The 19,767-nt window shown below is 39.9% G+C and overlaps 2 protein-coding genes across 5 annotated transcripts in view; both read right to left on the reverse strand.

Moving 5' to 3' along the window:
* Positions 1–1,077: 1,077 nt before the first annotated feature.
* Positions 1,078–9,206, reverse strand: tnnt2e (troponin T2e, cardiac). The gene is given in 11 exon segments (XM_061078538.1): positions 1,078–1,117; positions 2,174–2,211; positions 2,775–2,865; positions 3,041–3,150; positions 3,264–3,356; positions 4,421–4,498; positions 4,581–4,697; positions 5,297–5,343; positions 5,433–5,468; positions 5,822–5,829; positions 9,178–9,206. Coding segments are annotated over 11 exon segments (687 nt in total).
* A 4,126-nt stretch (positions 9,207–13,332) lies between these two features.
* The window catches only part of cald1a (caldesmon 1a), a 50,363-nt gene continuing 43,928 nt past the window's right edge, over positions 13,333–19,767 (reverse strand). For 3 of the 4 annotated variants that reach the window (XM_061070734.1, XM_061070735.1, XM_061070733.1), the window contains 3 exons: positions 19,135–19,203; positions 17,088–17,124; positions 13,333–15,022 (listed from right to left, as the gene is read on the reverse strand). In XM_061070734.1, coding sequence (XP_060926717.1) covers positions 15,009–15,022; positions 17,088–17,124; positions 19,135–19,203 — 120 coding nt within the window. In that variant the 3' untranslated portion in view covers positions 13,333–15,008. Of the gene's footprint in view, positions 15,023–17,087; positions 17,125–18,849; positions 18,902–19,134; positions 19,204–19,767 lie in introns of all 4 variants that reach the window. The other variant, XR_009678228.1, reaches the window with a different exon arrangement.

Consider the following 19,767-nt stretch of genomic DNA (forward strand, 5'->3'; position numbering starts at 1 on the left):
GTGTTGACTTTCTAGATAAGCAATGCCACACTATACTGTTGTCTTTTTTCTAGATTTTTTAAATCGCACCTATAGTATGCTGTCCATTTTCTGGCAGCAATAAACTGCAGTCATGGCTTTTTTTCTAGATTATGGTCGCCACACTGTACTTTTGTGTTGCTCTACATTTTTGAAGCAGCACCATATACTTGTTTTATACATTTTTGAAGCCACACTTTATTGCCCTGTTTTTTTGGATGCCACACTTGTAATGTCGTGTTTTTTTCTAGATTATAGCTGTCCAAAATCTGCAAGGAAAATAAGAATCTAGAAAAAGACCCCGGCAGCATCAAAAATTCAGAAAACAAACAGGACCTCGCTGTGCATTGTCCAAAATCTAGATGGCATGTGCCTAGTTCCAAAATCAAGAAAAGTAACAGCCGTGCAGTATGACGCTTCCAAAATCTATAAAAAATGACAACATATTATATGGTCCGGCTTCGGAAATCTAGGAATGAACACGACAGCATAGCGCTGCGTTGCTCCAGAAAACCTTGCATGCCGGATTTCAAAATCTATAAAAAGACTAGTGTCGTGTCCAAAATATAGAAAAGTAATCGCATAGTATATGGTAGTGCTTCAAAATCTAGAAGAAAACTAGATCCAAGATCTCGAAAAAATAACGCACAACACTAGTGCAGCGTCCAAAATCTAGAAAAGAAACACTGTAGCAAAGTGCAGGATTCAAAATCTACAAAAAAAAACATAAAGGTGAGGGTTAAAAATCTAGAAGAAACAACAGTTAGGTTTCGTATCTAAAATCTAGGAAAAACTTGTGAAATTTCATTAAAAGGGTATTTGAGTTCTGCTCTTGAAATGATTATAGATTGACACCCGGATGGATGGAGGATCCCCCCCCACACACACGATATGTCAGGGGAACAGAAAGGAAAGATCTTTTAGTTTCTTAGATGACGAAGCACACAAACTAACATTGGGAATAAAAGTCTCTTCATTTCTTAAGTCTACAACCTGTTCTTGTAGCACTGTCTCTATGTGACAAATCCGATTCACCACTGCTGCACGTCTTCAGGACTCCTATCTCAGCCTGCCTTTGGCCTTGCCTCTTCCCTTGGCGCTGTGGATTTACAGACAAAAGCTACGTGTTAGCAAAACTCTATTACGTGCATTGTTGTTATTGTTGCTCAGGTGGAACACAAACAACGTGTTTAAATCTGGTTTTCTGTTGTCTTTATAATGTGGGGAAACTCCCCGAACACAGTGTGGAGCTCTGAAAAAAGAGAAGATGGCAAACACTAAAGCCGGATGCTATTAAAGGAGTGCAAAGCAGGCAGTTTCCCACAGGACAAAGCTGCAGCCTTACCTTTCATACCTTATTTGTTGCTGTCCTTTGCCCTTAAAATCTAACACTATAATCCTAGAGAGGCTCAGCAGGGCAACACATGTTCACCTGAAATCCAAAAATTTTCATCGGCAGATGGGGACCCACATCTAGTCGTCTATCAATCAACTAAATCCTAAGGGGAAAGGCAGCAGAAGCTCAGAGCTGCAGTGTTTTTGGCATTTTGGGTGTTCTTGCATCATGAGCAGTCAAAATGTCCCTTTCAGCTACAACTGAGGGATGAGACACTGACAGCAAAATGGGACTGAGATCAAATGTTCGCTGTCAAACAGATGGAATAATGTTGTGGAGACACTGGAGGGATCTTTTTTAGGGATCAGACTGTGCGAAAATATTTTTTTCATGAAAGTTTGTGGATTTAAGGTAAATGAAACCAATGCCTCCAGATACTACATTTTATGAAAGATGCTTTTTCATTTAATAAAATGATAAGATTGAAACAACTCTGGTGTTAGTCCACCAAATGTGAAGTTAAAACGACAAGCAGGTCAGAACAAAAGACTAGAAATGGGGGAAAATGGCTAGCCTGGTTGTGTCCAAAGATCATATTGTTTAATGAAGAATTACCTGCACCCACATTAAAATTGGAGATGGTAGTTATTTCTGGTGGCTACAAAAACACCCACTTGGTGGGATCATTTTAGAATAATGTATGATTGTGATTGTGTTGATCCCCGCTGCCCAGGACTCGGTTGCTGAGCCTCCAGCACACAAACAGCAAACACTACACAACCAGGAGCCTCACACTCCTCATTAAGTGTTACTCACAACTTCTGCTGCTCAGCGATTCGGGTCTGGAGCACATTGATCTGGAAGTCAGGCCACATTCATTTTAGATAGTTGCCCCGAGGACAGTCTTGCATTAGCAGTTCATATGTTTCAGCTTTCACATAATTTGGCTTTTCAGAGAATCCGTATATCCCATTGATATAAGCACATAAATCAAAGCTTAATTGTATAAACAGTGTGTTATCTAAACTAGATTTTAGGCACATTATATTTCATTGATTTCTTGTCAAATTAAAAGCTACATTACATTAAAAAAAATTGCAAGCAAAGCTAAAATGTATAGTGTGTACCTTTTGGGAAATATGTTTGTAATTCATTTTCCATGAGTTTGGAGATGGTATTGATGCCACTATCATATCTGTATGGAGCTGGAGCCAGATGCTAGTTAAAAAGCAACAAAATCAGCCCAGCACTTCTAAAGTTTACTAGATAGTAGCTGTGTCTGAATTCAGTAGACAAACTCTTCTGAGGACGCTGTCATCCCACTTTTCCACTGATTCGTTGTTGGATGGAGGAAATGATTTTCACTCGTGTAATTTCACAGAGTAATCAGCACATGAACATCCAGAGGGAAAGTACTTACATCATATTTCTGTCTCTTCAGTTTCTCGGTGAGCTCGTACTTCTCAGCCTCCAGTGTCATAAGCCAGTGCCACAGCTCATCGGCTTTCTCCCTGTCAAGCAAAAACTAGTTAAGAAACAGAAAACTAAAAGACCATGTCAAAACTAATACAGGAAAGGGAAAGTTGATGGCAGTTAATACACAAACAAATCACATGGATCAGACTGGAAATGTGGCCGACTACAGCGCTGTGAACAATAACTGTTCACAGTGGAAACTCTCCTCACTTCAGTTTGTCCTCACTGAGGTGGTCGATGTTGAGCGGCTTCCTCCGGTCAGCCAGGATCTTCTTTTTCTTCTCTCGCTCTGTCTGCTTCCTAGCTCCCTTCCTGCCGTCCTGTTGCACGGAAGAATAAATACAGGAGGCAAGGATGAAAGAGGAAGCCAAATTTGATTACCTTTTATTTATTTAAACTCTAAACTCAAATACATGTTTGTGTGCCGTCTGACCCTTTGTTGGACGCCGGCATACTGGTGAGTCATGTTTGTCAGAGCTGTCCTCTTCTTGGCGTCCTCCTCCTGCTCCTTCCGCTCCTTTTCTTCCTGCAGCACAAATTGTACAACATGATCCGGGGAATAGAAACACCTGTTCACCGGCCAACGACTTAGGTAACCTTTAGAGTATCTGCAAGAAAATCTGTTCATCACAACAACAAGTTTCACATTGATTTCTAACAACATGTTTTTGGCCTCTTGTGGGCAGCAGAAACAAGCTGTCAACACAACACTGACATATAATCACTACGTTGATACCATACAGTTTGACATATAACCAGCTCATATGGAGCAATTAGGGCTGGGCAATAAAAGGACCAAATAAGTTTTTATCAGTAGCAATATAATACAAGTTCCATATATATTATTGATATACTGCTTATTTATTGTGTAAACACAGTGAGGAGGTATAACACATAATTGTTCTTCCTCAGATTCGTAAAATGTTTTGCCGTTTATCATTCTATGCTCATAAAGAAGAGCTTAAAACCACAACTTTCATCGTTAAACTCAAAAGAAAGCAAAACAAATGAGCTCAAAGGCACTAAAATACTGCATAGATGAGAGGAACTGATAATTCTTTGTGGGTTTGTTACAACCACGTTATCATAAAATATTTCTGCAGCTTTAAATTAAGGACAAAACTCCACTTTGGAGACATATTAATTTTACCCAGCACTCCTGAGACACGGTAGCATTTGTAAATTAAATCCTTAATAAAAGAGTCCCTGAAAAGTAAGTTTGATTCATATCTGTGTCATTGGAAAGCTGCATAAAAATAAAGGCCGCAAGGGACAATTCTGTAATGTGACATCAGTAAGCAGCACACTCATATTTCAAAGATTGGCCTTCCTCTGCTGCTTTACAGGATATCACAATAAAGAAATATAGGTGAAACAAAATGGATAGGGTATTTCTTCACTGTTGACAGGGGCTTTTACACCCAGTATCTGTCACTCCCTGCAGCCTGAGAAGATTGCTCACCAGGACACACACAGTCCAAACTCCCTAATCATATTTGGGACACTAGGTGGAGCTGCAGGGTGCCAGTCATTTATTTGTTGTATACAGCGTCATGTCCTGAAAAAGATGAGATGACTGCGATTACTCACAGCAACACGTGCCAGTCTCTCGTTCTCCTGCTCAGCACGGATCCTCTGCTGTTCAGCCCTCTCAGCACGACGCTTCTCCTGCACATCCACACACACATCCACCTGGTGTGATTCAATGCATCACTCCAGCGATCTTGGCCAGCGTTCCTGAAAGACTTACGATCCTGTTAACGAGAGTGATGAGTTCCTGCTCGTCCTTCTTCCGCTGGATGAAGTGGGCCTCGATCAGAGAGTGCAGCTCAGCAAGATCCTTCTCCTGGCGCTTCTTCTGGATGTCCTGCAGCCACATATACACGTTTGAAGTGATGTTCTTAAGAGGACATCCTTTTGTAACATTCTCTTCTCAAATACTTAGCAAAACCTAGTACTAACCTACTAACCCTAGTTCACCCCCCACTTTGTCTACGGTTTGTCAGCAGAATTACACAAAACTTGATAAAGAGTTTTTTTTTCTTCTCTTAATGAAAAATAATCAGGCAACTTTAGGAGGCTGATATTTGTTCTTAATTCACAACAGTGTGTGTTCTAATCTATGTTGCCATAAGACATAGTTTGACTTTTGAGAATTGCACTGAAAATAAATGTCATGTCAGTCAGCATAGCTTCGAATGGCATAGCAGATCGTGGAGACTGTTAACAGGGGTCAACAGCTAACCTGGAACCATCACAAATAAAAAATTGAAATCATCCAAAGCAATCCAATATATCTTGATTGGTTCACCTGTACAAAAATCTCTGGTGTAGGAACTGCTTCCTGTCTTTAGGATAAGCTACTGTAGCATCATATTTCTGAATAAATTAATCATCTCATCAAATGCTCAGCAAGAAAATCCCCAAATGTCAAACTTTTCTTTTGAAACGGCATCAATCACTCACATCAAAGTCGACTTTTTCTCCCTCTGGTATCTTTGGCACAGCTATAGCTGGAGCAAACGCTCTAAAATAAAACATTACTGGGTTAGAAGAAGAACTTTACCCAGTTTGTCAGCAGTTGGACGATATAAACACTGACAGAGGACTCACTTTGGTTTGGGTTTTGGGTCATCTACTGTCGTGAAAAGAAGGGACATCACAGTTAAGATACCACCTTATGCTCATATACAGTTTATTTTGTATTTGTTAATTGATTTAATCTATTTAGTGTTTAAGACTTAAATGTTAATATTGACAAAACAGTACATTTGTCTAAATTGTGCATCTCACGTCACATTGTTTGATCCTCGATACATAAGATGACAGAGCTCATTGAGCCTGACTCACTCCCGTGGTCTGGGAACATCTGAGCAACAGATTATTTATCACAATACAAACACCCTCAACACACACTCTGACATATGTACTGTGTCGGTGAAGAATCACTTTCTGGATTCAACACAGTGGTTTTTGTGTTTTTTTTGTTACATTCCTGTCTGTAGACATTTTATGCATGATGTCCAGTGCAGCTGTCACATAATGAGCAGCATGTGTAACACAATATACAAGTGAAATTCACTGCTCCTCCTCTGAAACAATGAAGGGATCTTCATAATATCCCAATATCCTGTTTTTGAAATAACACACAGCTTTTACTCTGGCAAGTGTTTGTGAGCATGTGTTGCAGAGCAGTTGTTTTGCAGAAGTTGTCAAACACACACATCAGCTCAACAACAATAATGATCACAAAACCCCTCTCAGCAGCGAACAGTACCTTCATCTGCAACTGGAGACTCTACAGCAAAAGAAAAAGAAAAAACTCAGCAGGAAGAACATAAATGGATGTACTTTATTATTTGCAAATGCTATTATCCTCCGTGCTGATATCTGCTTTGTATATTTTGATTTGGAAAAGTTTCCTGACTTCCAGGGGAAGGAAATAAAAAGTCTAAACAACGTGTGAATGCTTTTTCATATTGAGTTTAAAGTGGAAGTATTATCTGGGTTTCAGGGCATGAAAGCTTTACCTTCAGACAGTGGAGGCAGTTCTTTCATAAAAGTGTATTATCAGAATAAATATAAAGGCATGAGGGGAAGAATGAAAAAAAAGCAAAGAATTTACACCACATGAGTTCATCCGCAACAGGGAATTGAAAAACCACTATCATCATTTCCAACAAATATAAGGTGTAAGTTCTTCTCTCCTGAACTCAGTGACTGTGAAACATGGTGGAGTACAGAAGCCAGAGTGATATAGTGTTATTCAGTCACACCGTGCATTAAAGCTTAAAAACAACTATATGCTACCTTCTACTGCAGGCTCTTTGTGGAGGTGATGTGAGCAGACAATTCAATGATCGGTGGAAGATAGGGAGAACAGCTGATCAGAAAATATTCTGTGCTTTTTAGCCACGAGGCACAAACATTATCTGAGGTAATGGGTCAGAATGCGCAGTTGAGTTAGTTGAAAGAAGAGGGCAGTTTGTTTTTATTCCGTTTATAATATTTTTCTAGATTTTCTTGGACTTTAAAGTACTTATTGCTTTACTGATGTCAACTTCTGAATTCCCTTGCGGCTCTAACATGGAGAATTCTCCCTGTTGTCGGACTAAAAATGGTTGATCTTATCTTAGCAAAGATCAAATTACAAGGCTCTTTTTTCCAAATAAGAACAAGAATAGCTTAAGCTCATGTCAAAGTCTATTGTTGATTACTTGACTTGAAAAATTACTTGAAAAATATGAGAGTAGAATAAGTCATTACCTTCAGTGGTGGGAGGAGGTTCTAAGGTGGTAAGAAACAATAATTAAATAATTATTTAAACATTATTAGAACATGATTAGATGCAATAAGACACACAGTAGAACAAACAAACAAGATGAAGAGGTTTACAAAATGTCCAAATTTAAAAAAACAGTTTCCGATGTTTATAATCCGTTCATCTTCAATTAGTCAATCAATCAAATTGTATTTGTAAAGCCAATATTCAGAACTCACACAGGGCTTAACAACATGCAACATCATCTGTCCTTAACACTCAACTACAGCGAAAACCACCAAAAAAACTTTTATGGAGGAAATAATCTTCTGCCAGTAAATAGATAAAACTCCAAAAATAATCTGAAGTGGTTTTTCCTTGGATCCCAGTTCTATATATTTGTCTGAGGAGAGTGTAGACACACTTTTCACAGAGCAGATATCTAATTTTGGAATGAATTCATCAAAGACTAACTCAGCAGGCGTCTCATTCACAGTCAAACATCACATTTTTTTACTGTTAAGTGCAGGCAGAGGCTCTAATTGAAATGAATTTAAGTTTTTATATAGTATGTACATAATGCAAAAGCATTGATATTAGCAGTATTACACACAAGTACTAAAAAAACTACTATAACATTTAATGTTATCCATTTTCTACCTGTATATTATCTTATAGCAGAAGCAGTTGGGTTTGTACTGACAAATAGAAAAATAAAGAGATTCATCCTCTACTTCAGGTGCAATTTCTTTGATGTGCCAAAAAAACACAACAAAGAATAGTGAGGACAAAAGAGTTGTTGTTGGCAAAAAAACACGACAACAGGAGGCTGCCAGACACACACTCCACTACAATAACATCCCACAGTTTGTAAGTAAAAAAACATAAATAAAAGGCATTATTTCCAGACAAAAACTATTCACACAAACCTTCCTTTTTCAGAGTCTCCATGACTGGGCAAGCAGACTATGGATTAGTGGATCAGTGAGACGCTGGCAAACAGCTCGCAGCTGGGATTTGGTCGAACTCTGAGAACTGTGATATTGTCTCTTGGGAGAAACTGAAAAACCCAGTGCTGGTATCTGACATTCAGTCTGAACAAACCCAACACAGGGAATAACGTTGGATCACAAAGTGAGGCCGTGTGCTGTTTGTAACATTTTACATATCAAAGCAGAATCTCCACATGTGGCAGAACAACAGGAAAGAAACATGTATTTTTCTGTTTACTTTGTGTGATTTTATCCAGTGAGAATAAGTAATACTCATAGCAGGGTTTCTGTAGGTTTCAACAAGTTCAACTTAGGACTTTTAGGACTCATGTCAAGTTGACATATATGAAGGAAAAACCACAATACCGGAAAATTCCCCATAATTGACAAACTATTGATGCAGTGAATTTTTTTAAATTTTTTTATACAACTTATTTTAAAGCACAACGAAAGGAGATAAAGGGAGTTAAATATGCATTAGCATAAACGTAAATGTATTTAAGACCTAGCACATAATAGCCAGCAGATATGTAGGGAACAATACTACACACACACACACACAGACAGACACACACAGAGCTTACCTACCTCTTTCTGCGTTTCGTCCACTGAAGAGACATAATCGGGTCAGCTATGTCTAGCGATGTACCTTGGTAGTGACATTTTGCTTGAAGAAAAAAAAACACTAAACGCTCTCAAAGCCTTAACTTACCTTTGTCTCTGAGAAGAAAGAAGTGAAGATTTGAACTTTTAGACCAATAAATGGTAAATGGATTTGTATTTATATAGCGCTTTTCTAGTCTGATGAAGACCACTCAAAGCGCTTTACAGTACAGTTTCACATTCACCCATTCACACACACATTCATACAGTGCATCTACTTGCAGCACTTTGTTATTCTATGGGGGGCTATTTAGGGTTCAGTATCTTGCCCAAGGACACTTCGGCATGCAGATGGTTCAGACTGGGGGTCGAACCCCCGACCTTCAGGTTGGAGGACGACCACTCTACCCCTCAGCCACAGCCGCCCTAAGACAAAAATAAGATCTGCACATAAAACACAGGAATTGCTCAGAAGAAATAAAAGCACTCACTGCATCTCCTCCACTTCCTCTTCAGACATCTTGGATTCTAATGATCTGAATCAAAGAGGAAAGCACACAATCAATCCAAAACTCAGACATCAGCACTTCAAAATACATTTTTTAATGAATCCCCTTTTTTGGTGTTAAGTTTTATTATGCAACTCAGCTGTTACAATGACACACACCTCGACGCTGACTTCTCTGGGGTTCAATATAATAAGGGGTGTTCACATTGATTTCTCTTTTTGAGTGATTTTCTTCTTCTGATTTGTTGTTTTACTGCATTATATTTTCCTTTTTATCTTATCGACTGTAATGTTGTTATGGGCACTTGAGATTTATTTCCCCTGGACAGATGGTTTGTTATTTTCTACTCTCCGCTTTTATAATTTGTGTAAACAGCCAAACAAAAACCAACAAAAAGTGAGAAAAGCTTGGCTACGTAACGGGAGATTGGAACAATGGTAGAATTTGAAATGATTCCACCATGGGCACTGCGAGCAGGGGCCCAGGGCTTTAAACAACTCCAGGCTTAATCCTCAGTCATTTCCTCTTGGCACTGATCTAGGCTGCAGGCGGCCGACTGGCGTCTGAGCAGCTCTGAAACTACCGGCACTGCACAAGTTCTTCAGGGACGCTCTGACGCACCTGAAGCTACGCATGTCGTATCAGCTTCAATACAAACACTCAGAAACAATTTTCCAGGAGCTCAAAACACTTTGTGGAAGTGCACCGGAAGAGATGTCCGTCATATCAAATGGGATTTGGTGTTCAAATGTAACATCTTTTATTCAAGTGAAAAAAGTCGTCAGAGAAGTGAAGCCAAAGCATCTGGTGACCTGCTACAGTAAACCCACCATCCTCCTTGTTGTTGGAATGAACGTGGACAAAATCAAAGTCTCAAAGATGCTTTCTGTCATTTTAGGTTGTTTTTCTGCTGGAGAACGGCCATATATAATAGAACAATAGAACAACACTGGGTTGTTTTGGGTCAAGGTCACAGGGATGGATTGCAGGAAGCTGCTGAACCATTGAGTTCCTTACATGTCAGAATATGACTGTGCACAACAGTCCCTCAGAACACGTAATTTCCACACGCTTATAAATCACCAGATCATAAAAACTGGTGTCAGTAGGGCCGAACGGTGGGGGGGAGCAAAGGTCTATTTTTAAGAATTATAGAGCAGGTGTTGAGTTGCTCCTCCAGACAATAGGTCTAGCTCACCTCAGCATTTACACAGTAAAGGGGGCTATTTCTGTCATTGCGGTTTACATGGGGAACATGTTTTGTTTTTCAGGGGTTTGTCCTGTTTCTTAAACATCTCCCTCCTCGCAGAGACAAGTCCAGTGCTTCTCTTATTTTTGGTAATAGCAGTAACATTTTTGATGCACACATTTAAAAGGTGATGTTGGGATATGAAAAGTGGTTCCACATCCCCACATCCCCACATCCAACCCTTCTCCTCCTCCTCCTGCCTGGCTACAGTCCCGTCCTTCCAACCAGTTTCAAAGGCCCAGCTGCACATTCAATCTTTGCATGGCATATTAACACCTTCCCTGCATATGGTTTACAATAAAATAAAAAAGAAGTCATGCTTCTGTGAAAATTCTACTACATCTCTACTCCAATTCAAACGATGTGGCGCTTGGCGTCCCAGCGTGGTTGTTACTTGTTTCATCAGATTGAGCAGCTGACGTTGAAAGACAAAGAATGATAAATGTGAAGAGAAAGAGAGCGAGACTGGGGAGGACGGAGGCGGCGGAGGAGGAGAAAGACAAATACCAGATGGCTGAGGGAAAGCACTGACTGGAAAATCAAGAAAGAATTCACAGGGCTGTCATGGCCAGGGTATTAAGCGTGTATTTGCTTTAATGCATGTGGTCAGTTCCCGTCTGGCTGAAAAGATGGAATTACACACAGTCTGACAGTGGCAGGAATGCTGCGGGTGCTGGTTTCAGCATTAGGCGGCATTAAAGTCAAACCCCGAAGCCTGCTAGAAACACGACAGCCTCAGGGGCGAGCTTAGCACCTTCTTCTCCAGCATATGCACCGCTCAGATCAGGATACATCACACAAAAAGCCATCATAAAATCTTAAAGAGGCTACTTAGGAAACGTCTAAGCCAATTTCAGCATTCAAGGCTTTGTATGAGTGGCAGCAAGTTCTTAGTTCATGCTGAGGAGTTTTACAGATTGACGTCAGCACATCTCACTCAAGCTTGTCAAATTTCAACAAAAAATTCAGAATGTCAACTTTACATCGATGCAAATTAAATGACATGCATTGAGTTGTGAGGGTTTTTGCAGCGATGTGCCCAGGGGTCATGCTCTTACCTCCTTGTGTTTTCCAGAGGAAGAGATGGGATTACCAGTAAAGTCAGGTCTTATCCTCACATCCAGACAGACACATGTTCAATCATCCAACCCACCAGGAAGCATAGTTAATACAGCCTGGGCCGTCATGTGACCACATATCTCTTCTCTGACTGGTTGGGGTCGTCACTTCTACTGGTGGGGTCGGAGAGATGAGTTGTACCTGGAGAGGAATGCTGCCTTCAAGTGCTCCGCGTAATCTGCTTCACTCCGGGCCTGAAATTGGACACACAACTTATTTCCACTTCAAATGACTTTTAGGCTAGGAAATACAATTGATCTTGTGAAGTTTTGTTGTTCCCTTGTTAATTGTTTCATTCAGTTTCTAAAAAAAAAAAACACATCCGCACTGGGCGGCTCTGTGCTGCTGAAAAACAACATGAGAAGTAGCAGAAACCAGTGAGCAGGTTTGGAGATTGTAAATTTATGCAAAACTTTTTCCCATCAACCATCAAATATTCAGTGCTGCTGTGGAGTCTGCTTGATGGTGATAAAACCCCAACACAAAAACACATTACATTTACAACTCCACAGCCGTGTGGAGATGATCAGTCAATACTCACATTCAGGAAACAATGAAAATGCTTTTTGATTTGTTCGACTATAAAAACGTCACGTGGAAAGTCAAACATATAAACAAGCAGCTCAATGAATGATATTGTTGTTGAATAATCAAGATATTGTTATACTAATTTTAAAGCTTTATACTTCACCTCCATTTGGTTGACAGCAGCAAAGTCAAACTAGCTAAAAAGCTAAAGATATAATGTTTACATTACACAAGCTCATAAAGCAGCACAATGGAAAGAAGTCCTTACTGTTAAATTTGACTTTTTATAGAAGTGTCCATTTCTAAATGTTCACCTCCTTTTGGTTGTTAGCAGCAAAGTCACACTAGCTAACAAGCTAATGCTACTTATACCATCTGTTTATAACATGAGCTAGCAGGACTTCAGGGAGCCGCAAAGTAAATACCTCATGAATTTAGCCTAGTAGCTATGAGCTAACTCAGCTGGTGCTAGCGTGTCACACCCATAGACTGTATATGGTCACACCTGTCTCGTTAGCACGGTGGCGCAGTGGGCGCAACTTCCGGTGAGGAAGCTGCGACTTCCAGAGGAAGCCAATGCGGAAGTGCAACAAAACGTGTAGTTTATTAATTGTCCACTAGAGGCTCGTAGAAGTTGAAGGAAAATTAATCTTTTAACAATGTATTTCAATTGTTTATCTAAAAATACTATTTATGTCTTTTTAACTCTTTATAATTCATTTTATATTACAAAATCTTTCATTTATATATTCACCTATTATTTCAACACCAAAGACTCATGATGACTAATGATGATCAATGTGACGGCTCCCAAAAGTTAGTGAATGGGACACGAGCCAGTTTAAAAGGCAAAATACACATCAGACAGATTTTGCTTAAATATGGTTTCATTCATTTTAGGCCGCATCAGACTGTTATAAGCTCAAGTGCAACTTTTTTCAGCAACTCTGTTTTTATTTTGGGATGTCATTCTATAAAAAGTGGTGAAACATCATGATTGAAAGTCAATACTTGTGATTGGACCTCGCCCCCATCCACCGATTGTTACTGCGCAGACTCTGACTCCGAAAGACGTCATGGGTGCAAGAGGGCACAAGCGTCTCCGGGATATTTTGGCTTTGTTTCTGGATAGTGGGAGGAAGTGGTTATATGTGTCGTCCATCTTTACACACAGTCTGAGGTAAACACAGTGTATAATGTAGTTTGTGTGCAGAGGAGACAGATCTTGAAACGGAACAATGTGGAATACCTCAAGTCTTTATTGCTGTTGTTGAGTAAAAGGGTACAATGTTTAAAACATCCATCCAGTTGGAAACTGCCCACTTGTATGACATTGGGAGTGTTCAGAGAGACTACAGATAGTGTGTTTTGCATAGGCTTAGCGCTACACAAAAAACAAAGTGTCTGGATAACCATGGAAATAAAAGAATAAAAAACATAAAATGGACACAAGGTTGTAGAAAAAAAACAATACGGCATTATGAAACCACTGTACTAAAAAAAACAAACATAAATGTCACATTAAATCACGCTTTAAAATATTTTGGTCAAGCTCCCCTGCTCTTTTTAGGAGCCATGGAATGTGATTGTCAGACTTTTGAGCAGTAACATAGATCAATTTAATGCCCGGGCAAACCATTCATACGCTTGTCAAAGCTTCTGCCCCACAACAATTGAAAGGGAACACGCTGCTGTAAGACCACGTCAGTGAAAAATAAACATGAAATCCAGTCTTAGTTTCGTACTGAGTTGCTTGGAGGCTTTTATGTACTGTACCTCAGCTGTCACTGCAATCATAAGGCCAGAAGAGTTACATAGTGGTAAATATCCTTGTACTGTACTTGTGTCTTGCTAAATGCTTAGGCACCATAATTTTACCTTGCATGCCCTCAATTAGAAAATGATTGCTGCGCATAGAAATGTGCACAGACTTGAGGCAAAAAAAAAAGTGGTTTGCCGATTTCCCACATTATAAAACCTTTCAAGCAGCGACGGCACCTGGAGCACCTGCTTTTCAAGAGAGGAATGTCTGAAGATTTTTAAAGTGATCAAACAGGTACAAAAGCTACAAAAACAGCTAGAAATAGAAAAGAACAAAACACAGTAAAACATAAATAAAATGACATAAAGGATAATAAAAGTCATAATGGCCTTCTGAATATTCAACACTCCTATCACCTCCAAAGTGAATTGCCCGTTGGTGAATAGTTTCTGGATACAAAAAAAAGCAAACAATACCTTTTGTTTTTGAGTATAAAGATGTTATATACGATACAGTATGATAGGTCATATTCAAAACATCACATGTGCTAACATATATTACTCAGACCATTGCTGCACTATTGGTAAGACAAAATAAAAAGTGAAATCAGCTAAATTCTATAAGTGCTTATATTTCTATCCTGAACTGGTGAACGTTGAATAAAATAGCAATGTGTGAAGCTTTTGCTTTAAATATAAATAAAAAAAAGAGAGATGGAAAAGGATCTGTATGAGGGAGAGAACTGATTTCACCCATCTCTTCTGAATGTGGAAAGGTTTATCTCATCTATTCTGTCTCTTATCAAAACTGTTGGCGTGGAGTACAAACAAGATAAATCTAAATTTAATTAGTTTTCCTTCTTCCTGGCTGGATTGTATAAAGTAATTAGTAACAGTAATTACAAATGTCCAAATTTCACAGCATTTTGTTTCTTTTAGAAAGCAAAAAAAAATCATTGTGCAAAGGCACTATTTGTGGCAACCGTACAAAAATAAGATGTTGTTTCAGTACAGTGCTCAGACAGCATCTCTCCTGTCCCTCCGTTCTCTTGGGGTCCCCTCTTGGGCGTGTGGTCATTATTTGGTTCTTAAGACAAAGTCAAAGGAAGCGTCTTGGATTGTCGTGGTCCCCAGAGTTAGTGGCTTCTTCAAGACATTAGTGCCCCATCCCTGGTGAGAGACACAGATCAAATCCATCAGCAGCTGGACTACGTCTGCAGACAGGTGTGGGCTAAGGACACGGACCCTCAGACACAAAGGGTCAAAGCAAGAGGCAGATGCCACAGTGAGTCATGCAGTTAACTGCAGTCAACATGCAGTTTACAGGATATTTGATGCCGGCTCCAGGGAAACATGGACTGTACGCAACCTGTTAGAAAACTTTAAAAACTCTTGTGAAATAGTATCTTTCAACAAGTCATATATCATTAAATGTACTGCTCTAACATGTTTGTTGGTTGCAGTTCTCAAAAATTAATGAATGTATTTAAAAGTGGTGCTTTGAAGGTTTGTGCTTTCTTCTAAGGACTATGATCTGTTCGATCTCTAAATACACAGTTTAAAAAACGCGTCACGCCATATGGAATAGTTTATCTGTCATCTTGACCTATTTTGCATGACCTTTTGACCTATTAGAAAACTGGGACTGTAATTTTACATTATGTGATGTTTTGCTACGGTAATGAAGTTGCTAGCAAGCAAAGCCGTCCTGAGTCGACAGTCATGATACCAGAGTAGTGGTGTGTGGACGTATTTTGGGTTCTACACTATAGGTGACAAAATAATAATGAGAACTACGACGGGGTGAAACAGAGTCACACTTAGTGCTTGTTTCACTTTTCATGGTCTAAATCCAAATATCAAAACGAGCCTCATCACAGGATACTTCATCAGTTTCCTGACACAAACTTGGAGCAGATAAAATTGTGCTTTAATCATAGAATATTGTGCAGAGTAATACTACTCCACACCACTTGAAAGTTATCGTTCTAATTTTAGTGAGGGTTAGATTTCTACCTACACCAAACTTTTAAACCTTTTTGGCGTTCTCTATCCCAGCCGAGCATGTGGAGAGTGTGTCTCTGTGAACTTGCATGTGGTCCAGGTTTGGTGTCAAATGTCTGTAAGGTCCTGCAGCCAACGACTGGCAAGAAACACAAGATCTTTACAAAGCCTCTTGTCATCCTCTGAGTCAGACTGTGATGCTGTGCTAATCTCCAACATACCAGCTATTAATGTGACAAACTGGCCTGGCAGGGGCAGCGGCTCTGGAATGGAGAGAGGCATGGCTGCGGTCTGAGCAGCACAAGTGGATGTGCACATGAGTGGAAGAGCTGCAAGGTTTGAGTGGCGTCGAGATGGCTGTTGAGTGGGTTTACAGAGGTGAAAATGGTGTGTGTGTGTTTGTGTGGGCAAAAGCAGGAGGAGGCTGCACTCAGATGTGATTTTTAAAATAGCAAGCAATGTTTAAGTGGTATCCTAAAAGGCTGTGGAGAAAAAGGCCAAACAGCAGCATGTAAAAGACGCAGGGGAGGATATGACAAGGTCAGTTATTGGTTTGTGGACATGGGGCTTTGTATAAATCAAACAGCCGGTGACAACCTTCAAACTGGAACTTTACTTCTCTGGGCTGCACTGAGATGGTGTCTTTTATAGTCACATACTAAACATTTGAAGTGTTTTTTAAATCTGTGTTTAGAACTCTAACAATCAGTTGGCTGAGACGCAGTTCTACATCATGTATTTCACCTCTCTGCTTCAGTTCAGTTGCCTTTTTTTTATTCTTAATGGTGTTTTCTTTCATATCTTGTCTTGTCTTCCTGATCCCCCTGTTTCACCATATCTTGTCTCTCTAAGTATTGAACCACTGAGTTTCTCTTTAGTTTTGCCTGTTTATCTTGACGTATTTGAGTTCAGTGTTCCAGCTTTTAGTTAAATCATGCGCGACCTCTGATCCTGCTTGACTTACAAATTCTCTCTTGGACTGATTTTTGTTTACTGAACTTTTGTGTGAAGGAATTTTGAGCCTGACCCTGTCTTCATTCCGAGTCCTTTCCATCAGACCAGTGTGATAATGTGAGCCTCTGTGTTGACACTGCGGAGCCACAAGTTCACCCGACAACTGAGGGTTCACGCTCACATGCCCCTGCCCACGCATTTGTATCATTGCTTGCACACAAATTTACAAGCTCCGCAGTTACGAGCCGATACTTTCTGGTGCCTTATTAAAACTCACCGTTGGCGACTGATTTGGTCTCCCCTCTGCCTGCCACCTGCAACACACAAAGACAGGAAGTCATAAAGCAGCAAAGATATATTTAGCCAGACAAACATACCTGCAAAGCTGCCAGTAAAAGCCGCGAGCAATCGAACATTTCCACCTATGCAGACTCTCGAATTTATCCAGATTCCAATCACAGATCGTCATCCTGCTCTCTTCCCTTCCCTGACATCACAGCATAGCACGGTTAGCTAATGACAAGGCTGCTAACCACTACCTTTCCTGTTCAGGGCCCTTTTTACGTCAGTGCAGACCACGGCCTGGTGCCCTCCAACCCTGCTACCCGCTGCAGCGGACCACAGCCCCCGGCCTGCTCAGCAGCTGTTGGCTGCAGAAACTATCAGAGTAGGGAGGAAAGTTTTTAATTTTTTTAAACGTGGGTAGGGAGGATTTCCTTGTCATGCTCTATTTCACAATGCGGAGTTTCACTTCAATTGAGGGGCTCTTTCTTCTTGGTTTCTTCTATACACAGAAATTAAGATTTGGAATGTATTTACATCCGGTCAGACTTGTTTGAAAAGGGCGAGGTGATGACAGTGATTCATAGCTGTCAAAGTGCCTTAGCGAACTCAGCACTGAGCCCGACTTGTAAAGAGCGCTGTAAACATCAGGGCAATAAAAAGTCAAGTGAAGCTGGACAGAGAGCAGTGATTTGTGGTTGTCAGAGGAAGGAGCAGTGATGTGATACAGCCATTTGTGAGAAGCACTCAGCCTGCTGTGGGACATCAGGCACACTGTTTAATATTATTACGGCAGAATTTATACTGAACTGTAATCTTCTGGATTTTGTTGAGTCTGCTATAACAAGTTATGAGTGTTAATGGAGCCAAGAACATAATCCTTCTCTGGAAATGGCTTCACTCGGGCTCTGTTGATCAGTTCATTCTGTTCCTTTTATTTGACACTCTGAAGACGTCGTGACTTTAGTGTTTGAAGAGCTGTGACAGTGTTAACTTCCATAAAACTGATTTGTTTTATTTTGTCAAAAATTTGTCTGAAGAATTTTGGATACTGGCGCTGCCATCTTGTGCTGTTAATGTACCAGTGTCTGCACAGAAGTGATTTTGAAGTGCATTTGTCAATATCTCATTTAGGATTGAAACACTTAGGCATCTATTATCATAGAGCTCAACAGTGTGGCTCTGGATGTAAAAATCCCATTAATTATCTGAAAACAGATTTTGATTGTCAGCAATCATATTTTAACAATCCGAGGTAGGCTAATCACAAGCTATGAGATTATTAAACAATGTCATACATTCCTGTAGAAGCCACGAGTCTGTATAAACTGCCTTTTAAGAAAAAATATTATTTATTCCTGAAGTGAAAGAAAAGTAATACACTACCCTCAATTCTCAGGTGTAGTAGTGATGTCTCTGATTGGTGGAGATAGCACTATTATAAACAAGGTTGAATCGAAGCGCAGTGGAAGTCATTTGAAAGGGATCATTTGCAACGGTTTCTGGGATGTGTAGTTCTTTCAGTCTTAAAAACCTTAAAACACTAAAGGATCAATGGAGAAAAAGTGGGCAATTACTGCTGCGCTCTATTATGAGTATGTATACTTTATTAGATAAGCAGTAGTGTCCAGCCACAGCAAAACAGAGCTCAGCCCTGCCGACGTCAGAGAGCATAAAGGTCGACAGTGAGACAGCAGAGCGTGAGGTCACTGTGTGATCAGCAACTCTGAAGAAACATAGATCAAATACGACTTTACCTCTTCAGGCTTATTCCAGATTTAATGCTGAGGTCAACTAGCTATCAGAGTTCTTTAAAACAAAAACAAACACGAGCCACTGTTATTCCCATCGCTGCCACACCATTTCAAATAGTTAAACTTTATTATTTCAATATTACACCATTTCTTTAGCAAAGTGTCTTCTTGTGAAAATCCATAACAAAATCCTTCCTAGACCACAAACCAATTACAAACTACAGACACTCTATTCTAAATGAACTTTCCCACTTTATCATGACTCTGATTATATTGAATAGTATCTACCTTGGTTGGAGAGGCACCTTTATTTTCCCATAGACTCCTCTTGTTGGTGACATCAACAGGCTTCAGGTCCTGTGAGAGGGAGACAGAAAACCATCATATCAGTGAGATGAAACCTGAGATGTGGAGGGAAGGAATGACAGAGCTTGAGGCGTGAGAGCAAATGTTGACAGACACTATCACTTCTTGGACCGTCTTTTGTAAATATTTGTATTCCTGATGTGCTGCATGGAAAGCTCTCTCATAAATATTTGGATGAATTACACTGAAGCACGTATATGGAGCTTTATACAAGAGCATGAGAGCAATAAACTCATGGAAAACTGCAGATAAAATCCTTAAGCGCCATTATTTACTGATGCCTGAATTAAAACATCCAAATGCCCTTTATGTAGGTATTTTAAAAGCTCTGCTGTTTTAATCAGGAGCCACCAGGTGGTGCCAGACATATACTATCTCACTAACATACACATGGACATTCTCTCAAGATTCCACTTCACCATTTAAAAATTATTATAAAAGATATTCAGCATCATCATATAATAATATTACTGTAGAGCGTCCTGCAGTTTCTCATGAGGGTGACCTGTGTTTGTTTGAATGAATGCAGCAGGATGACTGTTACAATGCAAATAA

The sequence above is a fragment of the Limanda limanda genome, chromosome 1 (assembly GCF_963576545.1).
Source record: "Limanda limanda chromosome 1, fLimLim1.1, whole genome shotgun sequence".
Taxonomy (NCBI): domain Eukaryota; kingdom Metazoa; phylum Chordata; class Actinopteri; order Pleuronectiformes; family Pleuronectidae; genus Limanda; species Limanda limanda.